This window comes from Acomys russatus, chromosome 27 (genome assembly GCF_903995435.1).
Source record: "Acomys russatus chromosome 27, mAcoRus1.1, whole genome shotgun sequence".
NCBI classification, from domain to species: Eukaryota; Metazoa; Chordata; class Mammalia; order Rodentia; family Muridae; genus Acomys; species Acomys russatus.
Window position 1 is genome coordinate 5,593,599 of NC_067163.1, and position 20,968 is coordinate 5,614,566.

At 50.8% G+C, this 20,968-nt stretch overlaps 1 protein-coding gene across 1 annotated transcript in view; it reads left to right on the forward strand.

The window, feature by feature from the left end:
* Col4a2 (collagen type IV alpha 2 chain) overlaps nucleotides 1-20,968 on the forward strand; it is a 48,048-nt gene that overhangs the window by 11,667 nt on the left and 15,413 nt on the right. Inside the window, exons 11-23 of the mRNA XM_051169445.1 lie at nucleotides 239-305; nucleotides 880-990; nucleotides 1,412-1,561; nucleotides 5,807-5,899; nucleotides 6,366-6,520; nucleotides 10,159-10,231; nucleotides 10,317-10,423; nucleotides 11,714-11,915; nucleotides 12,280-12,339; nucleotides 13,394-13,450; nucleotides 14,226-14,333; nucleotides 15,665-15,886; nucleotides 18,851-19,012. Of these exons, the coding sequence (XP_051025402.1) occupies nucleotides 239-305; nucleotides 880-990; nucleotides 1,412-1,561; nucleotides 5,807-5,899; nucleotides 6,366-6,520; nucleotides 10,159-10,231; nucleotides 10,317-10,423; nucleotides 11,714-11,915; nucleotides 12,280-12,339; nucleotides 13,394-13,450; nucleotides 14,226-14,333; nucleotides 15,665-15,886; nucleotides 18,851-19,012 (1,567 nt within the window). The remainder of the gene's footprint in view (nucleotides 1-238; nucleotides 306-879; nucleotides 991-1,411; nucleotides 1,562-5,806; nucleotides 5,900-6,365; nucleotides 6,521-10,158; nucleotides 10,232-10,316; nucleotides 10,424-11,713; nucleotides 11,916-12,279; nucleotides 12,340-13,393; nucleotides 13,451-14,225; nucleotides 14,334-15,664; nucleotides 15,887-18,850; nucleotides 19,013-20,968) is intronic.

Genomic DNA, 20,968 nt, shown 5'->3' on the forward strand with positions numbered 1-20,968 from the left:
TTGCAGAGTCTCCCAGCCACTTCTGGTCCCTACCCGTGGCCAGGGCTTCATGAGGAGACTCTCCCATGTCTGTGTGGCAGCGGGCAGGGATGCAGGGACTCCCTGCAGTCACATGGCAGAGATGTTGCTATGAGGATATCCCTAGTTGGATAGTGAGAACAATCCTGCCCACCCCTGGGCACTGTGAAAATTACGAGAACTCCCAAGGCTAGGCTCACAATGTTTTCTTTCCCCCCAGGGAGAGCGTGGGGAACAAGGCCCCCCAGGACCCCCTGCCTACTCGCCCCATCCATCCCTAGCAAAAGGTTGGTACAAAAGCTTCAGTGATCCATGTGGCCTCACATGGACCCGCACTCCCCTTCTGTTGGGGACAAAGTCATAAACTGTCGAGACAGATTTCCCAAGTGAGCCAAAATGAAGGTGTTCAGACACAGCCCAGCTTCCCTGGTGGTTTCAAAGGGGTAACTAGAAACGCTCACATGGTTCCGGCTGACAACACTCGCCACCATACAGGGGTGACCCTATCTGTGTGAGTGAGGGACATTTCTTCGTTTCTAGGAGACACCAAAGGTTATAGTTTTTAACTCCCAGAATGCCACTCAAACCACTCTCCTCTCCGCTGAAACCTCTGTGTGTCCTTTTGGTATCTTCTGTGCCTCTGTAAGTGTCTTAGATTGATCAGAATCATACCCTGCTAGGCTGTGAATTAGGGCCCCTGTATTTTCAGCATCTGAACACTTCCTGCCTCTCTCTGTGTACAGTGTACTTTCTGTGATGTTGGATGCCTGCAGTGGCCTGTAAGTGGCCTCATTGCTGTGGTGGGGGCTTGTCCCTAGGCAGTGATTTGATTGTAACTGCAGGGACCTGTCTTGGCTACAGGTGCCAGGGGTGAGCCAGGATTCCCAGGTGCTCAAGGGGAGCCAGGAAGCCGAGGTGAGCCAGGAGACCCTGGACCCATAGGACCCCCAGGCCCGTCCATCGGAGATAAAGGTAACAGAGGCTCATACCATCAGAAGGTACCTGGTCTCAGGTGTGGGCACGGACCAGGTGGGTTCGCTGGCCCACGTGGCTTTCCTGTGGCTCCATCCCTCCTTCTCATGAAGTAGACTCAGCTCTGAGATGAAGGAGGCATGCTGCAGTAACCACCAGCTAGGTTAGAACGTGACACTGATGGTGACTAACATGGTGCCTGGATGGGAGAACTGGGGGGCGCTGTCCAGTGTTGTCAGCAAATGGCCACAATCCCAGGCCATTATGGAAGCTGACGGGTAGACAAGTTGTGAAGAAGCATAGCAAGGCTCTCAGCCAGCCCCTGACACCTGTTCCTGACGGCGGTCCCCTGTGACCCGAAAGCTGACACAACCTTTAACTATCAGAACACTCACCTGCTGTGAATGCTCTTGGGTTTCAGATACAAAGAGAGGCCTTCCAGGTGAGATGGGGCACAAAGGCTTCCCAGGAGAACCGGGCGTCCCTGCACTCTATCCTGGTCCACCAGGTGCTGATGGAAAACCAGGGTCCCGAGGAGTCACTGGGCCTGCAGGCCCACCTGGACCTGATGGTAAGTGGCTGGAGTTCACCTAGAACCTAACTAAGCTGGGTGTCATCCGGGACTTTGTGTTAAATGGTTCTGAATTGACCCAGCAAGCCGGTGAATGAGGGTATGGTGGCAGTTGGGGTCCACACAGGATCAGCTGCTGCCTCTCAGCCTGCGGAGGAGCCACAGTTGCACACAGGGAGCTGCGGCTGCAGGGACTTCAGCAGGGCATCCAGGATGCTGTGTGTGGAAGGAGATGAGAGCTGAAGTCGCTGTGCCCGGTCTCCGCAGGGATGCCCTTCCTTAACTTCACAGCTCCTCTCTTCTCCTTCAACAATTTGGTTCAGAAATGTGGGGTTGAGTTTCTCTGTCGATGCAAAGCCAAAGTCGTGGGAGAGAACAGGTGATGACAAGAAAAGCGATAGCTACAAAAAGCAGTGGTGGCCACTGGCCAAGGGATTCAGGAGACCCAGAGAGTCCGTGCATACAGTAGGATGAAGGTTCGGATATCTCCTTGGCCCGTGCTGTCCTTATGTCAAGGACACTATCCACTGAGGAGTGACACATGCACCCTAGCTCTGAGCTGGCATTCTTGTCAGCTTTAGCATTCCGTTACACTTTAGATGTTGGAAAGCTCCTTGTGAGAACATTTCGGCTCCTGGAGAGACTGGCTTATGGGGCCCTGGAAGGGAATATGAGGCCATTCTCTCTTTCTGGGTGACACTGACCAAATGTAGGCACTTCTTTCCAAAATGATTTTAACTCCCTGACATCTCCTCCAGCAATCTCTCCTCGAGTCATCCAGTGTTGGATTTTTAGTTAAACTTCAAGTTCAGAGGCTGTTTTAATTGCTTTGGGGAAGTCCTTCCCTTCATCACTAACTCTACAAGGAGAATTGTTGGCAGTATTTCCTTCATATAAATAAAGACTTCTATAAAATAGATACATAGAAAGCTAGTCACTTTTGATTCTATTCATATTCTACAGGAACATTTTAACTTAATATGAGTCTGTTTGCCAAGTTTTCTTTCATCTGGAAGATAGCACATTTGTTTGAAAAATTTTAGGTGTTGATATTTCCTTGGATGATGTGTTGGAGCAAAGCTATCGTTAATGTTTTCTACTATACTCAAATTAGAATTTATGATGTGAGTTATATTTGTTGATATTGACAGGAAAATAGTTATTGATGACATCTATGCCATGATGAATTTCTATGTGCCTGTCTTTTCTGTGTGTAGCATCTGTAGTTTTCCTTACATGTGTCAAAGACATAAAAGCATGCCACAAGTGAGGACATCATCCCTGTCACTCCATCCTGTCATGAGCATATTCTGTCTTCATGGGCGAATTTTGCTCACTGAGTTTCACTGACATAAGCTAACAGAAGCAAACATAGCTAGACAGCACTGAGGAGGAGTGTCAGCTGATAAGGGAATGTATACTGAAGATGAACTAGTGGGAGAAAGTTTATCAACTAAAACTTTGAGGGCATCCAACTTGAGCCCTTCTTTGACTTGTTTCCTCTGTGAGACACGCTGTTACCAAATCATCTGCTTTTATAGCAAACTCTTATGGGAAAAGTAGCCAGCCACAGTTTAGTAATCCACCTTGTAACTTAGTACAGAAACCAGGGGGTCCCACCGAGCTTCTCCTTTCTCAGAATTGGAACGTTGGAGGCTTTCCTCCGGAGCTCTGTGCCGCAGCTGCTGGAAGCCGACTGCTTAGTCATTCACGGTAGAGTAAGAGCACCCCGAGATGCCAGCTGTCTTTCAGGATGGAAGGCTCTGCTGGCGCCGTTTCTAATTCTGCCGACTGAGTCAGCTATTGGCTTCTTCGCAGAAGCCATGTTGAGATCTCCCACATCCCAAAGACCTTATTTAAAATTATGAATGAAAAAAAAAGAAAAAAGAAAAGAAAAAAATTATGAATGAACTAAATAGAGGAAAAGACTCTAGGGGAGAGACAGAGGTCACATCCGCGTGGCTCAGCTGTGGCTTGGTGAAGCTCTTACTGTCTCCCAGGAAGTACATCCCTCTTTGTCCTCGGTGACAGGTCTCTAGTTTTAAATGGCAATGTTCCTAAAGTTCCAGTGACAGATCCCTCCACTTATTCACAGAGGTACACGGGCAGTGCCTGTGCGGCTTCCCCCACCTCCATGATGCCTGTCCACTGTTCTTATCTTCCTGGCCACTTTGTAGGATGTCTCAGTAGCCCTTCATCTCCTCTCTCTCTCTCTCTCTCTCTCTCTCTCTCTCTCTCTCTCTCTCTCTCTCTCTCTCTCTCTCTCCCTCCCTCCCTTCCTCTCTCCCTCCGTCTCTCCTCTCTCTCTTCATAGATCCTTAAATTCCTCTGGTCCCTTCTGTCTCCATTGTGCCTACACAAATAGATAAGCTCTCCAATGGGAGCGCAGCCCCTGCAGACATAGCCGGTCCTCCTCTGTGCCTTGAGCTGCAAGCATGAAACGTCCCACTGGAAACAGCCAGCACCGAGTCTCAGGAATCCCTAGCCTCATAATGCCCAGCGTGGAGCTGCAGATCTCCACTCTCTCACTCTCCTCCCTGGACAACACATTTCCTGGTGTCCTTGCTCCTCCATAGCCCCCTAGGTTCTTGAGCCAGGACCCAGAAGTCTCTGGGCATCCCAGTCTCCACACTGGGCCCACAGTGCATGGCGCAGCCTCTCTCCTTAAACCCTTCCATGACTCCTTTTGCCCTTAGGAATAAAAGCCCAAGAGGGTCCCCTCCCCTCCTCCACGTCAACACCCTCCATGTACCCTTTGCACACCCCCTACTTATGGCTCTCTACTGTTAAGGGGCCATTTGGTCACTCTGTCCTATTTGTGGATGCTCCTCGGCTCCCTGCCTGCCCAGTTCCCTCTGAGACCTGCTGTTCACGTCACTTCTTCAGAAAGCCCTCGGTGGGCGTCACCAGTTCTGAAAACCTGCCACTCCCCGATGCCCTCTCACCGTGCTGGCTGTAGTCTGAAAATTCATGTTTGTTTTCTGAGTGGGTTGGTCTTGTCTCTGCATCTCTCCTGTCAGAGGCAGGCTTGCTTCCCAGTGCCTACACAGCTCCTGGCTTGCTGCCTGGTGTAGCTCAGGCACCGGCTCGGCTCGTGGTGAATGGATGGACAAGCGAGTGAGCCTGTGTTAGAGGTGCAGCCAGATCAGATTACACAGAACAGTGCTCAGCGGCCTCTTCTACAAACCTCTGCCTCCCTAGGAGCGCAAAAGCCTTTGCAGTTACTGCTCCCTTTATCTTTTCTCCTTCCTGCATAGCCACTAGCATCTAGCTAGTTTAGAGGCGTTTGCTGGGGCTCTGGGCACCACTGGATTTAGTGTGACGAGGCTTGTGGCTCACACCTGTGATCACAACACTTGGGCAGCTGAGACAGGAGGGTCACTGGGCTCCAGAGTGAGACAGTGAGGATCAGAGGCATCCATGGCTCCTAGCCATGCTCCCCGGGATAAGTAGCCTGATGTCCGCCACCAGATGGCGGTCTTCACAAAGGCCTCTCAAAATAGTGTGGCCTTCATGGAGTCTCATCTGGTCACCTGGTGTGTGTGTGTGTGTGTGTGTGTGTGTGTGTGTGTGTGTGTGTGTTTATTTGTGGACTGCAGTGAATACTACTCTTATTCTTGATGAGGAAAGAGACCTAGAAGAGAAAGGTTGGGGTCAAGGTCATTCACTGAGGTCAACCTTGCCTTGTACCAATTAATCTGGATGATTCCCATTAGTTACCATGACCACACACTTGCTTGTTTACATATGTGTTCATATGTGCAGAGATAAGTGAAAGGAGAAGTGAGAAGGTCTGAGTGCAGGTGTGCATCTGCCCCACAGCTGTGCATCCACTCCACAGGTGTGCATCCACCCACAGCTGTGCATCCACCCACAGCTGTGCATGCACTCCAAAAGGAGACAGTAGAGAGCTGAGTTATCCTAATTCTTCTGCCTGCCCCTTGGAGGGTGTGTGGTCATCTTGAAATTCCAGCTACGTAGATGAAAAGCCAAATTCTTCTTTTAGATTGAGTGTTTCTCAGAAGGAAAGACATTGGTCTCGATACACTGATGGAAAAGCTAAATTTGCAGGTTCTAGGGTCTGCTCCACCCTGAGGGCCATGGCCGCGTGGCTGTCTATGCCACTGTCTTTGGAGGTGCTCGTGCTGGAGATGCAAGGAGCTGGGATAGACTTGGCTGGGAGGCTGTACTGGACCTGAATCTGTCTTTCTCACAAGTTTTTTTGTCCCATGTGTTTTCTCTTAGGCTTCCTGTTTGGCCTGAAAGGATCAGAAGGAAGAGTGGGTTACCCCGGGCCTTCGGGTTTCCCAGGGAATCGAGGGCAGAAAGGATGGAAAGGTGAGGAATGCTGGGGTGGAAAGATCAGGATGGCGACCACAATCTAGCCCCACGTCACCTTACCTTTCAGGCTGACCCCACCCCCACCCTTCATTCACTTTTTGAAAGAAAAGGATAGGCATTCCGACCTGAAATCTGAAATGCTCCAAAATCTGAAAGTTTTTTGAGAACCAGTATGACATAGCAGGTGGGAGATTCCATGGATGACGTCATCTGCTGGGTCACAGTCAAAACAGCCACCCCAAAACTGGATAAAGTTAACTTCGGGCTGTGTACAGGTCACACAGAACACGCCTTACATTTGGAGGAGAGTCTCCCCAAAAGACACCTCAACACATATATGCACTTCTTAGTGCAAGACATTCTGAAGCCAGGCGTGCCAGTGCACGCCTCTAATCCCAACCTGAGTGGTCTTCTCCCTATGCCAAGCCCAGCCTAACCCTGCCCCGCTCTCCCATTCACACAGGTGAAGCTGGAGATTGCCAATGTGGCCAGTTCATCACGGGTCTCCCAGGGCTGCCAGGACCCAAGGGTTTTCCTGGCTTCAATGGGGAGCTGGGAAAGAAAGGGGACCAAGGAGACCCAGGAGTGCATGGGATCCCTGGATTCCCAGGATTCAAGGTAAGAGAACTGCGCCTCCTGCTGGCCAGTATTACCTCATAGCGGACGGGTGTCTGAGTCTGGCTAGACATTTACACACCGACATATGGGCTTTGTTTTTTTTTGTTGTTTTTTTATTTTAATTTTTTGGATTTATTTATTATTATTATACAGTGTTCTGCCTCCATGTACACCTGAAGGTCAGAAGAGGGCATCAGATCATATTATAGATGGTTGTGAGCCACCATGTGGTTGCTGGGAATTGAACTCAGGACCTTAGGAAGAGCAGGCGGCACTCCGAACCTCTAAGCCATCTCTCCACCCCCACCCACCTTTTTTTTTCCATGAGCTCTTTAAAACTTTCACCTGTTGGACTGAAATAGTCCAAGCCACTATGGAAGGCAGCCATTTATTCTCAAAGTTAGACATGATGTTGGCACAGGACCCTAGGTTCCACTTACAGGTTAGAGTAAGGAACTGCAGCCCTATGGCTTCTCAAGTGTCTACACAGATGTCCTCTGTCTGGTAGGCAGGAGAGGAAAATGTGCATGCCCACCCTAAGGACTGCCATGCCATGAGGGCGGAGCACTGGCCACACTACTGTGTGGGTACATACAGATATGGCAGCCTCACCACATCTCCCAGGCAGTGCTCCCATTTCAGCCTCCCTTAATCCGGGATGACTAACAGGTGTATCCGCCACACTGGCTGCCCGGATGACAGGTGTATCCACCACACTGGCTGCCCGGATGACAGGTGTATCCACCACACTGGCTGTCCAGATGACAGGTGTATCCACCACACTGGCTGTCCAGATGACAGGTGTATACCACCACACTGGCTGTCCAGATGACAGGTGTATCCACCACACTGGCTGTCCAGATGACAGGTGTATCCACCACACTGGCTGTCCAGATGACAGGTGTATCCACCACACTGGCTGTCCGGATGACAGGTGTATCCACCACACTGGCTGCCCGGATGACAGGTGTATCCACCACACTGGCTGTCCGGATGACAGGTGTATCCACCACACTGGCTGTCTAGATGACAGGTGTATCCACTACACTGGCTGTCCAGATGACAGGTGTATCCACCACACTGGCTGTCCAGATGACAGGTGTATCCACCACACTGGCTGTCCAGATGACAGGTGTATGCCACCACACTGGCTGCCCAGATGACAGGTGTATCCACCACACTGGCTGTCCGGATGACAGGTGTATCCACCACACTGGCTGTCCGGATGACAGGTGTATCCACCACACTGGCTGTCCGGATGACAGGTGTATCCACCACACTGGCTGCCCGGATGACAGGTGTATCCACCACACTGGCTGTCCAGATGACAGGTGTATCCACCACACTGGCTGTCTAGATGACAGGTGTATCCACCACACTGGCTGTCCAGATGACAGGTGTATCCACCACACTGGCTGTCCAGATGACAGGTGTATCCACCACACTGGCTGTCCGGATGACAGGTGTATCCACCACACTGGCTGCCCGGATGACAGGTGTATCCACCACACTGGCTGTCCGGATGACAGGTGTATCCACCACACTGGCTGCCCGGATGACAGGTGTATCCACCACACTGGCTGTCCAGATGACAGGTGTATCCACCACAGTGGCTGTCAGATGACAGGTGTATGCCACCACACTGACTGTCCCATCATTTATCTCTTCAGCAATAGAGAAAAAAAAATCCTGAGGCACCCAACTAAAGGCAATTTCAACAATTCAACCCTACATGAAAGAGAACTTAAGCCAAGCAAGATCCTGGCCTGATCACAAATCTGAGGCTAGCCGAGGCTACATAAGCAAGACCTTGACACACACACACCAAAAAGAGAAAAAAAAAATGGCTTAAGGACAGTTGACTCTCTAAGTCTGAGCATTGTTAACATGTTCAGAAAAGGTGATGAACTGAAAGCCACACACTCTGTCCTGGAGGATGACGTCAGCTGTTCAGCTTACTCACTCCTAGACACCAAGGGATCCCATTTGGTACCTCTGAAGCCTATAGAGTGTGCCTGCTTCCCGCCTGTGTACACACACCCGCGAGCTTTTCTCTAACAGCCTCTGGCTGTGGTTGTTGTCCTGAATTTAACTATATGTCTATGAGCACAGCAACCCTGCATAAAAGGCTCTGTGTGATTGTGACTGGGTGGCTGAGTGGATTGGACGTATAGCTATAAATGGATTGTTGATTGTTGATTGGCCAAATGGCTGGTAAAAGTGCATGGAATGGCATTCTGTGACCATGGCTGGTTATCTGATTAGTTAGTTGGATGGATGGATAGATGGATGGATGGACGGACAGACGGATGGATGGATAGATAGAAGGATGGGTGGGTGGGTGGATGGGTAGACAGACAGACGGATGGATGGTTGGAGGGATGGATGGATGGTGAATTAGCTGGTTAGTCGGCTGTTTGGCTGGTTAGTTTTTAGTGTTTGTGCTATATAGCCTGGCAGAGTGCTTGAAGCACAAGAACTGGGCAGTAAACACCCACTGGGTGCCACCTGTGTGTGAACAGCTGCTCTGAGCATCAGAAGGGTTTCCCTTCTCTGCCGAGAACAAACTCAGTAAATCAAGTTCCCCTGGAATTCTGTAGCCCAAGGATGTCCACGTGCAACATTCCGTTCAATTAAACCAACACTCAGGCATCCCCAGATACACCACAGGTAATGCCTTACACATGGAAGTCCAATCCCAGACCATTTCTACCCTGTGGAGCTGCAGTGATCTCACAGCCTACGGTCTGAGATCCCCTGACGTAAGGGCTCTCTGAGGCATGACTTCCCTCGATGTTGTCAGCCTCGCTTTGCAAAAGATGCTGCTGTTCTCAGTTGGTTACATCTAGACAGAAAGTGACCACGTCTGCTTTTATAGATTTATTTTTGTTTTGTTTTATGTGTATGAGTGTTTTGTCCATGTGCAGAAAGAGAGACAGAGACAGAGAGACAGAGAAGAAAGAGGATGAGCTTGCATTGTCGCAGAGGCCAGAAGGAAGCGTCAGCTCCCCTGGAACTGAAGTTACAGATGGTTGTGAGCTGCCATGTGGGTGCTGGGAGGTAACTGATCCTGAGTCCTCAGCAAGAACAGCAAGTGTTCTTAGCCATCTCCCCATCCCCATAAATGGCCATGCCTACCCCTTGCCCAAAAGGCTCATTTCCGGTTTGGACTCTAATGACTGTAGTTGAGAGTTAAGCCACCAGCTAGGTGTGGTATCGCCCAACTTTAATCCCAGCACTAGGGAGGCAGAGGCAGGAAGATCTCTGAGAGTTTGAGGCCAGCCTGGTCTACAAAGAGTTCCAGGACCGTCAGGACTATTACACAGAGAAACCCGGTCTCAAGAAACGTATTTTTTTAAAAATCCGTGTTGGTGCTTCTCAAAGTTGCTGAATTTAAGAACCCCTGGGTCCTTTTTGAGCTGCTGGTCACATTTCAGCTGTCCTGAGCATCATTCTCACAGCTGGACTAGCCATCTGATGGACACTGGTGCTAGTGTCCACCTTCCCAGAGCCCAGATGCAGTGTTCCCGGCACTGTGGAGAGTTCTTTCAGACAGCCAGTGGACCACAAACTGTATAACTTAAAATCCTTTCAAGAGTCTGAAGGAGTAAGAGACATCCATGTGTTTCTGTCCACAGGGAGCCCAGGGCCCCACTGGAGTTCCTGGACGAAAGGGAGCGAAGGGAGATTCTAGAACAGTCACCACCAAAGGTTAGTTCTCCGCGACTCAACATTTGCCTCAGTTAACAACCTGTGGGTCCCTGTATGCATAGGTTCACACGCAGATCTCTCCCAGGTGAGCGAGGACAGCCAGGTGTGCCAGGTGTACATGGGATGAAAGGTGATGACGGCATCCCAGGACGTGACGGGCTTGATGGATTCCCTGGCCTTCCTGGCCCTCCGGTAGGCAGCTGCCCATGCTGAGGGCAGCCCAGCCCCCTCATCAGTTCCTTCATGATCTTCCTTTAAACATTTGAGGGGTCATGGCCCTGACCTTGGCCCAGGACAGGTCCACTCTGTTTTAGTCAGCGGGTGTCTTTAAAGACTAGCAAGTGGAGTAAAGTGTCAAGGCTAGGGCGGGCACTTCAAAGAGTAGAGAAATATCCGTTAGGTTCTGCTATGGAATAAGACCCCTTGTTGCCAGGAGAGGGTCTTCGCTCACTGTCCCCACGCAGGTGTTGGAGTGGTGGTCTCCCTCAGTGTTCACAAACCTTGCTACAACCTAAGCCAAGAACAAAATGTCTACCTACAGAAAGCCTACCCACCATCCACCACCTAAATCTAGGCTGTCTGCTTTGTGATTTCTGGGGGCCTTGTGAAATGGGAAGTCTTGATCTGTTAACCGTACACACAGAGAGGCTAAACTGTAGGTGCACACATGCCCTTGAGGGTCCCACAGACAGAAAGAGAGCTTGGCCCAGTGGCATTCCCATAATGCTGTCTTGCCTTTGAACACAAAGGAGAAAAGTAATATCACGGGCAGGATGGCTTCTCACCAGCTCCCGCATGCCTGCCTTCAGAAGTCCAGCTTTCACCCACAACTGTAGGCGTGCTGGGACATGCGGCATCTCATTAGCTATAGACAGCGCTGATACCGGATACCCTGCAGGGTCCTGCCTTGTGAGAGCTATCTCTTCCCACTGCCCAGGGCACGCTACTCCCTGCTGTTGTCCGTCTATTGCCCACCCACGTGTCCCCACCTGGCTGGTATCATCACCACAGGCATGCCACTGGACAGGACCCCTAGCCTGTCCTCACTTCGATCCTGTGGGCACCCCTTATTCCAGGAGCACGCGCTCCTCCTCTTCTACCTCCCTCCCTTCCTTTCTTTTAACAATGTGAACAGCAGACACTTCTAGCGGTTGGGCTAGAGGTCCTGTGCCCGTGGTCCTGAATATAAACGTGTGTCTCCCAAGCTGACCCCCCACACACACACTCACACACACACACACACACACTCATACACACACACTCACACACACACACACACACACTCACACACACACACACACACACTCACTGTGCTGAGAGGAAGTGCTGTGAACCCTAACTTCACCATCACCGCCTGGGTAGACGTTTTCCTCCCAGCAGACCTGCTTTTGACCTACAGCACAGAATATTCCAGAGAAGTCGGGGAGGGGAGACTGGGAAGATGTCTGTATGCACGGGAAGGTAACTGGGATTCTCTTACAGGGTGACGGCATCAAAGGCCCTCCAGGGGACGCAGGTGTCCCTGGCGTACCTGGAACCAAGGGCTTTCCAGGAGAGGTGGGTCCTCCGGGACAGGGCTTGCCAGGCCCAAAAGGCGAGCGTGGTTTCCCTGGAGACGCTGGACTGCCAGGACCCCCAGGCTTCCCTGGTCCTCCAGGTCTCCCAGGAACCCCAGGACAGATAGGTATGAAGGAGTCCTGCCCTTGCCCTCCTGAGTCCTGGGGCAGCTGGCATGTGTGTGTCCCCTGTTCCTCTAGCCCCGTGCATGTGTGCCCAGGGAACCAGGCAGGGACATTATGCTCCACATCTGTTCACAGCACCTGGACAGATGTGCACCACACACTCCCTGGGACCATGGTCCTCTCTGTAGGCAGCTGGAATGTCGAGCTTCTTTGGTCCAAACGAGGGCACCCACACCCAGCCTGCCCAGCACCTCATGCACAAGTGCACACTCAAACTCTTGCATGCGCATGTGCACACAGGTACACACACATCGATGACTTTCACTGGTTCTAATCGTGCCTCCTTCTTTGTTTGTGCCCCTCCAGATTGTGACACGAGTGTGAAAAGGCCTATTGGAGGCGGCCAGCAAGTGGTTGTTCAGCCAGGTATGATGCTGAAGAGCTAGACTGTGTTGCCACCCTGGGGGGGCTGCAAAACATGGGTCTCGCTGGTGAGTGCCCCATGGGAGCCTGGCCTGTGTTCTTGTGGGTGGGCAAGAATGACCCCTGGAAAAGCAGTGCTTGCGAGACCTCTTTCTCTAGTGAAGGGCCCTCGGCAGAGAGGACGGCTGAGCACTGTCACCCTGGGCCCCAGGAGCGCCTGGTGCTCTGGTGGGCATCACTGCTCTCCTGCTGTGAAGAGACACCATGGCCTCAGCAACTCTTACAAAGGAAGCATTTAATTGCAGCTGGCTCACGGTTCAGAGGCTTCATCCATGTTCATCACAATGGGAAGCATGCCAGCCCACAGGCAGACACGGTGCTAGAGAAATAGCTGAGAGGTCTAAATTCGAAATCATAGGCAGCAGGAAAAGAGAGACACTGGGCCTGACTTAAGCTTTTTAAACCCCAAAGCCCACCCCTCATGACACACTTCTTCCAACAAGGCCACACCTCCCAGTCTCTCTCAAGGAGCACCACTCCCTAGTGACCACACATTTCATTATAAGAGCCTACAGGAGCCTATAGGGGACATCCCTATTCAGACCACAGCACCAGATTTAACTTTGCATCTGCTCAAAGCAGCTTATCACTACGGCTAACTCTGAACAATTCAAATTCACAAAGAAACCAAAGAATTTCTTTAGAAATCACAAAGTGTGTCCATCTGCTAACAGATATTTTCCAATGAAGAAACCTTCCCCTTGGACCTGTGGGAACCCACATTGATTTGACTGGGTCAAGGCTATTGTCCCCCATGAGGAAATAGTATTTGCTAACTCAGTACCAATTTTTATTAGACTGACTTCATTTGCACTTTATGTTAATATTCTGGCTTCTTTACAACTTTGATTGTCATCTGAGCCAGGAGTAATCAGATCATTAAGTTGATCTGGGCGTTAAGTAGTAGCCAGTCTGCTTCTGACCACAGTGGTGCCCAGGCAGTGAGCCTCAGCACGGATGTCATTTCAGCTCACCCATCTCTCTCTCTTGCCTCTAGGTTGTGCTGGAGGGCCCACAGGATCACCTGGCCAGCCAGGACCCCCAGGCCCCACAGGTAATATTCAGCCTTCATGCCATGGCTTGAGGTTTCCCACCTGGGTTCCCTTTCACTGGCTCTGCATGCCTGGTCACCGCTGGACACAGTGGGGTTCACTGCCGGACACGGTGGGGTTCTGCCATCCCAAAACTGCCACAACTGTGAGCACTTCCCAGGGAAGCCTCCTCTCACGCACAATGTAAAGAATGTATACACAGTGCTGTGCATGGTAGTGCATGCCTTTAGTGTCCACACTCTTAGGAGGCAGAGACAAGAAGATCTACAGGAGTTCGAGGCCAGCCTGGTCTACAGAGTGAGTTCCAGGACAGCCAGGGCTACACAGAGAAACCCTGTCTCAAAAAAAAAAAAAAAAAGGAAAAAAGTGTGTGTGCGCGCACGCGCGCGTGTGTGTGTGTGTGTGTGTGTGTGTGTGTGTGTGTGTATGTGTGACACAGAGAAACCCTGTCTCAAAAAAAAACTAGGAAAAAACGTGTGTATGTGTGCGTGTGTGTATGTGTGTGTGTGACACAGAGAAACCCTGTCTCAAAAAAAACAAGGAAAAACGTGTATGTGTGTGTGTGTGTGCGCGTGCGTGCGCGCGCGCATGCACACGCGTCTAGTAAGCACTGGGCCCCTGCTGGGAACATACAGTGAGAGCCATCTTGTGGCCTCCCCCAATTTCCTTACTTCCAAACTCCACGATAGACTTCATTGGTTCACGGGGAAGCTAGGTCACATCCTGTTGGTGCTCAGAGCATCTGATGAGCCTCTGGTTTCCTTGGGTGTTGTCTAGGTGTCAAAGGCATCAGAGGAATACCAGGATCCCCAGGAGCTTCTGGAGAACAAGGACTCAAGGGCTTTCCAGGAGATCCAGGTCGTGAAGGCTTCCCAGGACCCCCAGGTGAGTCAGCACACTCCCTTACCCTCAGGAAATGGCTCGTGTATGATCAGGTCCACCCCAGCTCAGTTATCTTCCAGGATGTAAAAGCTATTCCGGTCACACTAGCTGATAACTGTTGTCCATGCTGTTGTGAAGCCAAATGCTTGACTTTTGTCATTGATGTTGCACTGGATTGTGGCAGAGATCTTACAGAAACAGGAGACGCGACACAATGAGGTTTCCCTCAGTGGATAGTGAACATTCTAGCATTGTCCTCTCCTGAGAGCATTCTGAATGTATAGACAACCCTGACACCATTGGTTACCAGTCTGGAGCTAGGTTTGCATGACCTGCACACCAGAGAAGGCGACCCACAATGGGGAGGATTTATTTAAGCTCACGGTTCACAGGCATCCATTCATCATGGTGGGGTGAGCATAGCAGGGCTTTTCACACCAAGGTGGCCAGGAAGCAGAGAAAGGGGCAGTAGAGGTAGACCCAGGGAAAGATATAGCCCCACCCCTTCATGGCCGCCTTTATAACCTCCCCATAATGCCACTATGTTACTAATCCATAAAGGGATTAACATATTGATGAAGTCAGTGCCCTGGTGACCTCATTGTTTCAGGGTCACCACAGTGCACTCTACTAGTTGCCCCAGCTTTTTTTTTTTTTTTTTTTTTAATGTGTAAGAGTATTTTTCTGCATGTAGATGTGCACACCACATGCATGCCTGGTACCTGAAGACTAGACTAGAAGATGCCCTGGAACTGGAGTTAAGGACAGTTTGTGTGCCACTATGTGGATGCTGAGAATCAAACCTAGGTCCTCTGCAGGAGCTGCCTGTGCTCCTCGCCACCAAGCGATCTCCCCCAGAATGTCCTTAGTCCAGATGGGTAGAAGGTTAAGGATAAGCACACAGTGCCTGGCATGATGGTGACCACCTGTATTCCCAGCGCTCAGAAGGCAGAGGCAGGCAGACAAAGTCCCGAGCTAGCCAGGGCTACGCAACGACACTATCCCAAAACAGAAAGACTAAGCACACAGTCTGATGGTCACTCATCCGTGCCACACAGAACACGCCTGTGACTGCCGTTCACGTTTTCCTGCTCTGTCCCTGTTGACCACCATCTCTAGGGTTGGGGTCTACTTACGTCATTCTCTTGTGCTTTGACACAGCAGAGAGTCTGAAAGCTGGCAGTGAGAGAGGGCAGTGCGCAGCCTCTCAGGGGGCAGAGCACCCTCCTAACGACCACGCCACACCCAGCCTCTTTCTCCACTCTGGTCAACACTCTCTCAGAACGTGATGACGTTGACTCGTGACTAAGGGTACCACCCTTGTTTTGTTACAGGGTTCATGGGACCTCGAGGATCCAAAGGTGCCCCAGGCCTTCCTGGCCCAGATGGACCTCCAGGCCCCGTTGGACTTCCAGGGCCAGCTGGACCCCCTGGGGACAGAGGGATTCCAGGAGAAGTCCTAGGGGCCCAACCTGGGCCCCGGGGAGATGCTGGATTACCAGGACAGCCTGGGCTAAAGGGGCTCCCAGGAGAAATAGGACCACCAGGATTCAGAGGTGAGTCACCTGACAGGCAAAGGGGTGTGTCCCAGCTGCACTGCGGTCCCCCAGGGTTAGCCCAGTGTCCTTCTCAGGGGCGTTGGTAAGAAGCCCACCAGGTACATGTGAAAGGATGTGGTCTTGTTCTGATTTCTCTCAATCCCAGCATAGCTGTGGAATGTTGAAGTTGACAACATATTAACCCTCCATAGCCAAGAGACAGTAGCCTTGAGACCCTTCACAACTCCTGACCCACTGACATCTGCTCTGGTTCCCAGCCCTCACCATGTAGCCCCGAGTTCTCCTCAGACCTGTAGTGTGAAGACTGGGAAGGACACATCCCAGAAACTGCAGGATGGGCCTCCACTTGTGACCTAGTGTGCTTGTCAGGGAGGGAGCCTGGTGCTCTGTCATAACTCTCCAGCCCACCACATTGCCTGCCTGCTTTGGCATGGCCCTTCCTACCAACTTACCCCCCACCAGCTCTTCAATCTAATGATGCAAATTTGAAAAAAATAAGCAAAAAATAGGGGAGCCAGCATTACACCTATGCTCCTCAGGGAACCTAGCTTCAAACCCTTTTCTTTTCTTTCTTTTTTTTTTTTCTTTTCTTTTCTTTCCTTTTCATCTCCTTTAATTTTCTTGAAACACCCTCACCATGTAGCCCAGGCTAGCCCTAAACTCACAATCCTTCTGCATGAACCCTCAGAGTGCTAGGGTTGCATACCCGAGCCACCATGCCCAACCTCCACTCCAGACTTCTGCTAAACCCACCACCTGTTCATTCAACCTCTCGCTGTGACAAGGCTTGATAAACCCCAGTCACTAGCAGTCGGGATGCCTGACTACAGGTCCTGTGGGAACCAGGACAAAGCCAGTCCTTCTGCGTCCACCCTCTCTCTCCTCCCACTGCCCATCTGGAGACATGGCTGTGTGTTCAATGAGGGAATACACAGACCAGGCCTTGACAGCCTGGCCTTGTGCACTCCAAAAAGAAAACAGAAAGTGTCCAAATATAAGGGGGTCAGAGACCAACTGCTAAGGGAAACATTGGAAGAAAACAGATGCCTATAGTATCTAGCCACCGGGGAGGGCGGGGCATGGCAAACACAGGAAAAGAAACTGCATGTGCGCGCGCGCGCACACACACACACACACACATGTGAGCTCACATGCTGTGTACATATCACAGCATACCGAAATGTGTTCCGTTTCCAGAAGCATGTTAATTGTCTGCACAGTAAAAACAAAGTTATGCTTAAGTTCATATGCTTTTCATGAGTAGGATTAACATCTGTAAGAAAATGCCAAATTGTCCAAAGAATAAAGCTACTAAAGAGCAAAGACTAAGAGCAGCACACCCTATCGACAATCAAAAGCACGCACCTGCAGCTCACGCCACTCCCGACCCCATCTGCACGTTTCTTGCTTTTGCCTTAGTGTGGGCAGTGATGCTGGGGGCACACTGGCACTGATTGGTAAATCAGCACAGTGCACTAAGAATGGTTGGCCAGGGCTGGAGAGATGGCTCAGTGGTTAAGAGCTCTGCCTGTTCTTCCAGAGGTCCTGAGTTCAATTCCCAGTTAACCACATGGTGGCTCACAACCATCTATAATGTGATCTGATGCCCTCTTCTGCAGATAAAGCCCTCATATACAATAAACAAACAAATTTTTTAAAAAATGTGTCCCTACCTTAAGAAAAAAGAATGCTTGGCCTTTGTTTTAGCTTGCTTCATCAGTGTCCAGGACACAACCCTCACACTCTTCCTCACAGCACTGCCTTGAGAGCAGGTGGCTGGTGGAAGAGAACTGAACACACCCCAGTGTGTCTCTACAATTGGACACTATTCACCTAGCCATCTAAATGTTTGATATATATATATATATATATATATATATATATATATTTTTTTTTTTTTTTTTTTTAAAGATTTATTTTGTATTTTCTAATTATGTTTATGTGGGTTATGTCTGTGGGAGGGTACAAGTGAGTGCAAGTACACAAAGGGGCCAGGAGAGGGCGTCAGAGCCCCTGCAGCTGGAGTTACATGGATTCTGGGAAGTGAACTTGGGTCTTCCACTGGGCTACCTGCCCAGTCCTCAAGAATACTTTTAAATGTGGCTGCATGCTAATATTGGCAAGCTGAAATAGCTAGACTAAAAAAGGTTTTACAGTGCAACATCAGGCAAGTTTCTCTTTCCTGGAATATTCACAAAGTGCAAAGGCAGAAGGAAGTGCTCAAGACACTGGCCTCCCAGTGCTTTTGTGGCCTTCTCCTCTGCACCCCCTTGTGGTGTGCAGACTTTCTGCAGTCCTGACTGACTCCCAGGGTGTGCATACTTTCTGTAGTCCTGACTGACTTCCAGAGTGTGCAGACTTTCTGCAGTCCTGACTGACTCCCAGGGTGTACAGACTTTCTGCAGTCCTGACTGACTCCCAGGGTGTGCAGACTTTCTGCAGTCCTGACTGACTCCCAGGGTGTGCAGACTTTATGCAGTCCTGACTGACTCCCAGGGTGTACAGACTTTCTGCAGTCCTGACTGACTCCCAGGGTGTGCAGACTTTCTGCAGTCCTGACTGACTCCCAGGGTGTGCAGACTTTCTGCAGTCCTGACTGACTCCCAGGGTGTGCAGACTTTATGCAGTCCTGACTGACTCCCAGGGTGTGCAGACTTTCTGCAGTCCTGACTGACTCCCAGGGTGTGCAGACTTTATGCAGTCCTGACTGACTCCCAGGGTGTACAGACTTTCTGCAGTCCTGACTGACTCCCAGGGTGTGCAGACTTTCTGCAGTCCTGACTGACTCCCAGGGTGTGCAGACTTTCTGCAGTCCTGACTGACTCCCAGGGTGTGCAGACTTTCTGCAGTCCTGACTGACTACTCCCACTGATATTTTTATAGACTGAGTCTGACCAAGTAGGTGTTGTCTGTGTCGACAAGCAGAGATGTTCTCACAGCTCTTGTCTCTGATCCCTGCAGGAAGTCAGGGGATGCCCGGGATGCCGGGTCTTAAAGGACAGCCAGGCTTCCCAGGACCTTCGGGACAGCCAGGACTGCCTGGACCCCCAGGACAGCATGGATTCCCAGGAGCTCCTGGCCGAGAGGGACCCTTGGGGCTACCAGGCTCCATCGGCCTTGGAGGTAAGACCTCAGCATCCCAGGAATGTATGGGGCCCTCACTGGTGCTAACAACCATCCTGACAGTCTTTCCCAGGGGTTTCCTCAAACTGAGTTCCAAGGAACCCCCAAAGAACTGCAAGAGGTTCTGAAAGCATGTCCTGTATTTTATCAAAAAGAAGTTAAGCAATCAGAGGGGGCCGCTCAGCCTGGCCACATGTCATGTATGTTGAGGGCCTGGCTGTCATTGTATGAGAGAAAATAAAGAATTCCACTGCAGAGGTTCAGACCCTCTGCTCTGATATGGAGAGGTGACATTCAGAGTGACAGGACAGGAACTCGGGGTGGAGATGTCAGTCAGACACTGACAGACCATGGCGGGCTGCCAGACCCAGGAGCTGTTAGCTCTCCCAGCATACTCAGCACAAAGCTGACCCAAAGCTTCTGCATCTCGGGAGCCAACAAACACTTGCTGAGTTTTGTTATGATTTTGTGAGACACAATCTAACCATGTTGCCCAGACTGGTCTCAAACCTCTGGGCTGTAGCAATTCTCCTGCCTCAGCTACTGCAGTGATAAGCCACTGCTTCTAGCTTCCTAATCGTTTGTTCTGCTCATTACAAACATTTTTTTTAAGTAGGAAGGTTTTACCTGTGCCATGGGCGAGCTCTTCCCCCCACCCCCTTCGGTTTTTTGAGACAGGGTTTCTCTGTGTAGCTCTGGCTGTCCTGGACTTGCTTTGAAGACCAGCCTGGCCTTGAACTCACAGCAATCTGCCTACCTCTGCCTCCCTGATTGTTGGGATTAAAGGCATGCACCACCACAGCCAGTTCATGGGAAAGTTCTTAACAGAAATATATGTGTGTATATATATATATATATTTTTTTTTTTTTTTAAACTCCTCAACTTAAAAAAAAACTCTAATCCCTGGTTTGCCACAGTCAGGAAATAATTTTGCAGATGTCTTCGCTATCTCCTTAAGTAATCAACTATGCACACAGACCCCTGCCCCCTTGCAAACCAGGCCTTTTCTGGTGTCCTGGTCTCAAAGGTCCCTATAAACTACTGCCTGGACCCCAGAGAAGCCCGCTTTCCTGTGTCCCTTGCTGACGCCTGGGTTTACAAGGTGACAAGTGTGGAGAAGCCTCCTGCTAACATGTTGTAAGAGCTCACCAGAGGCCTCGTTCCCACACGTGGCCTATGAGGAGAAACACGAAGGCCCCGCTCTAAAGGAGCCACGCTTTGCTTAGTAGATGGTCTCACACAGAACACGCTTGCGTTCGGCCAGGCTCAGGCAGGCAGAGGCTGGAGCTGGGAGCTTCGTATCTCAGAGACCAAGGAGCCAGGCAGCTAGGAAGATCCTGGCACAGAGAAGGAGGCAGGGGGTACTAGAGTTGGAGAGAGGACCCATAAGAGAGGGGCAGGCAGAACAGAGGCACAGTGGCCCCGGGGTTGGGCTGAGGTCTTTTTGAAGGAGAGGAGCAGTGGTCTGGGTACAGAGGTAGGGAGGGGTAGAAAGTGATGAATACCAAGCTGGAGGCCAGTAGAGATTGGAAATAGACAAATGTAATTAGGGGGCATCTAAAACCCACTAGCTCCTTGCTATGGTGGCAAGGGATGGGGGCAGGGGGAAGGGGAGACAGTAGTAGTCTGCAGGATCAGGACTGACCAGAGAATCAGGGCTTACCAAGCGTCGGCCTCTTGCTGAGTCCTGAGCTCTTGGCTAACCCTGGGCCATTGCACCTATCAAAGCCAGCAGTCCCCTGTTGCGCTCCATGCCATCACCACAGATCCCTGTTTATGGAACAAGGACCCATCTGTGGAGAGAGCCACACTCATAGTCAGCCTCAGCTCTGCCACAGCAACCTCTCTAGGAAGTCTCTCCCCACAGGCCTCACAGACTCATCATCTCAGTCAGGACAGTCTTCTGGGTTTTTTTTTCCCAAGGAAACTTATCTTCTCAAAGGCAGCCTAAGGGG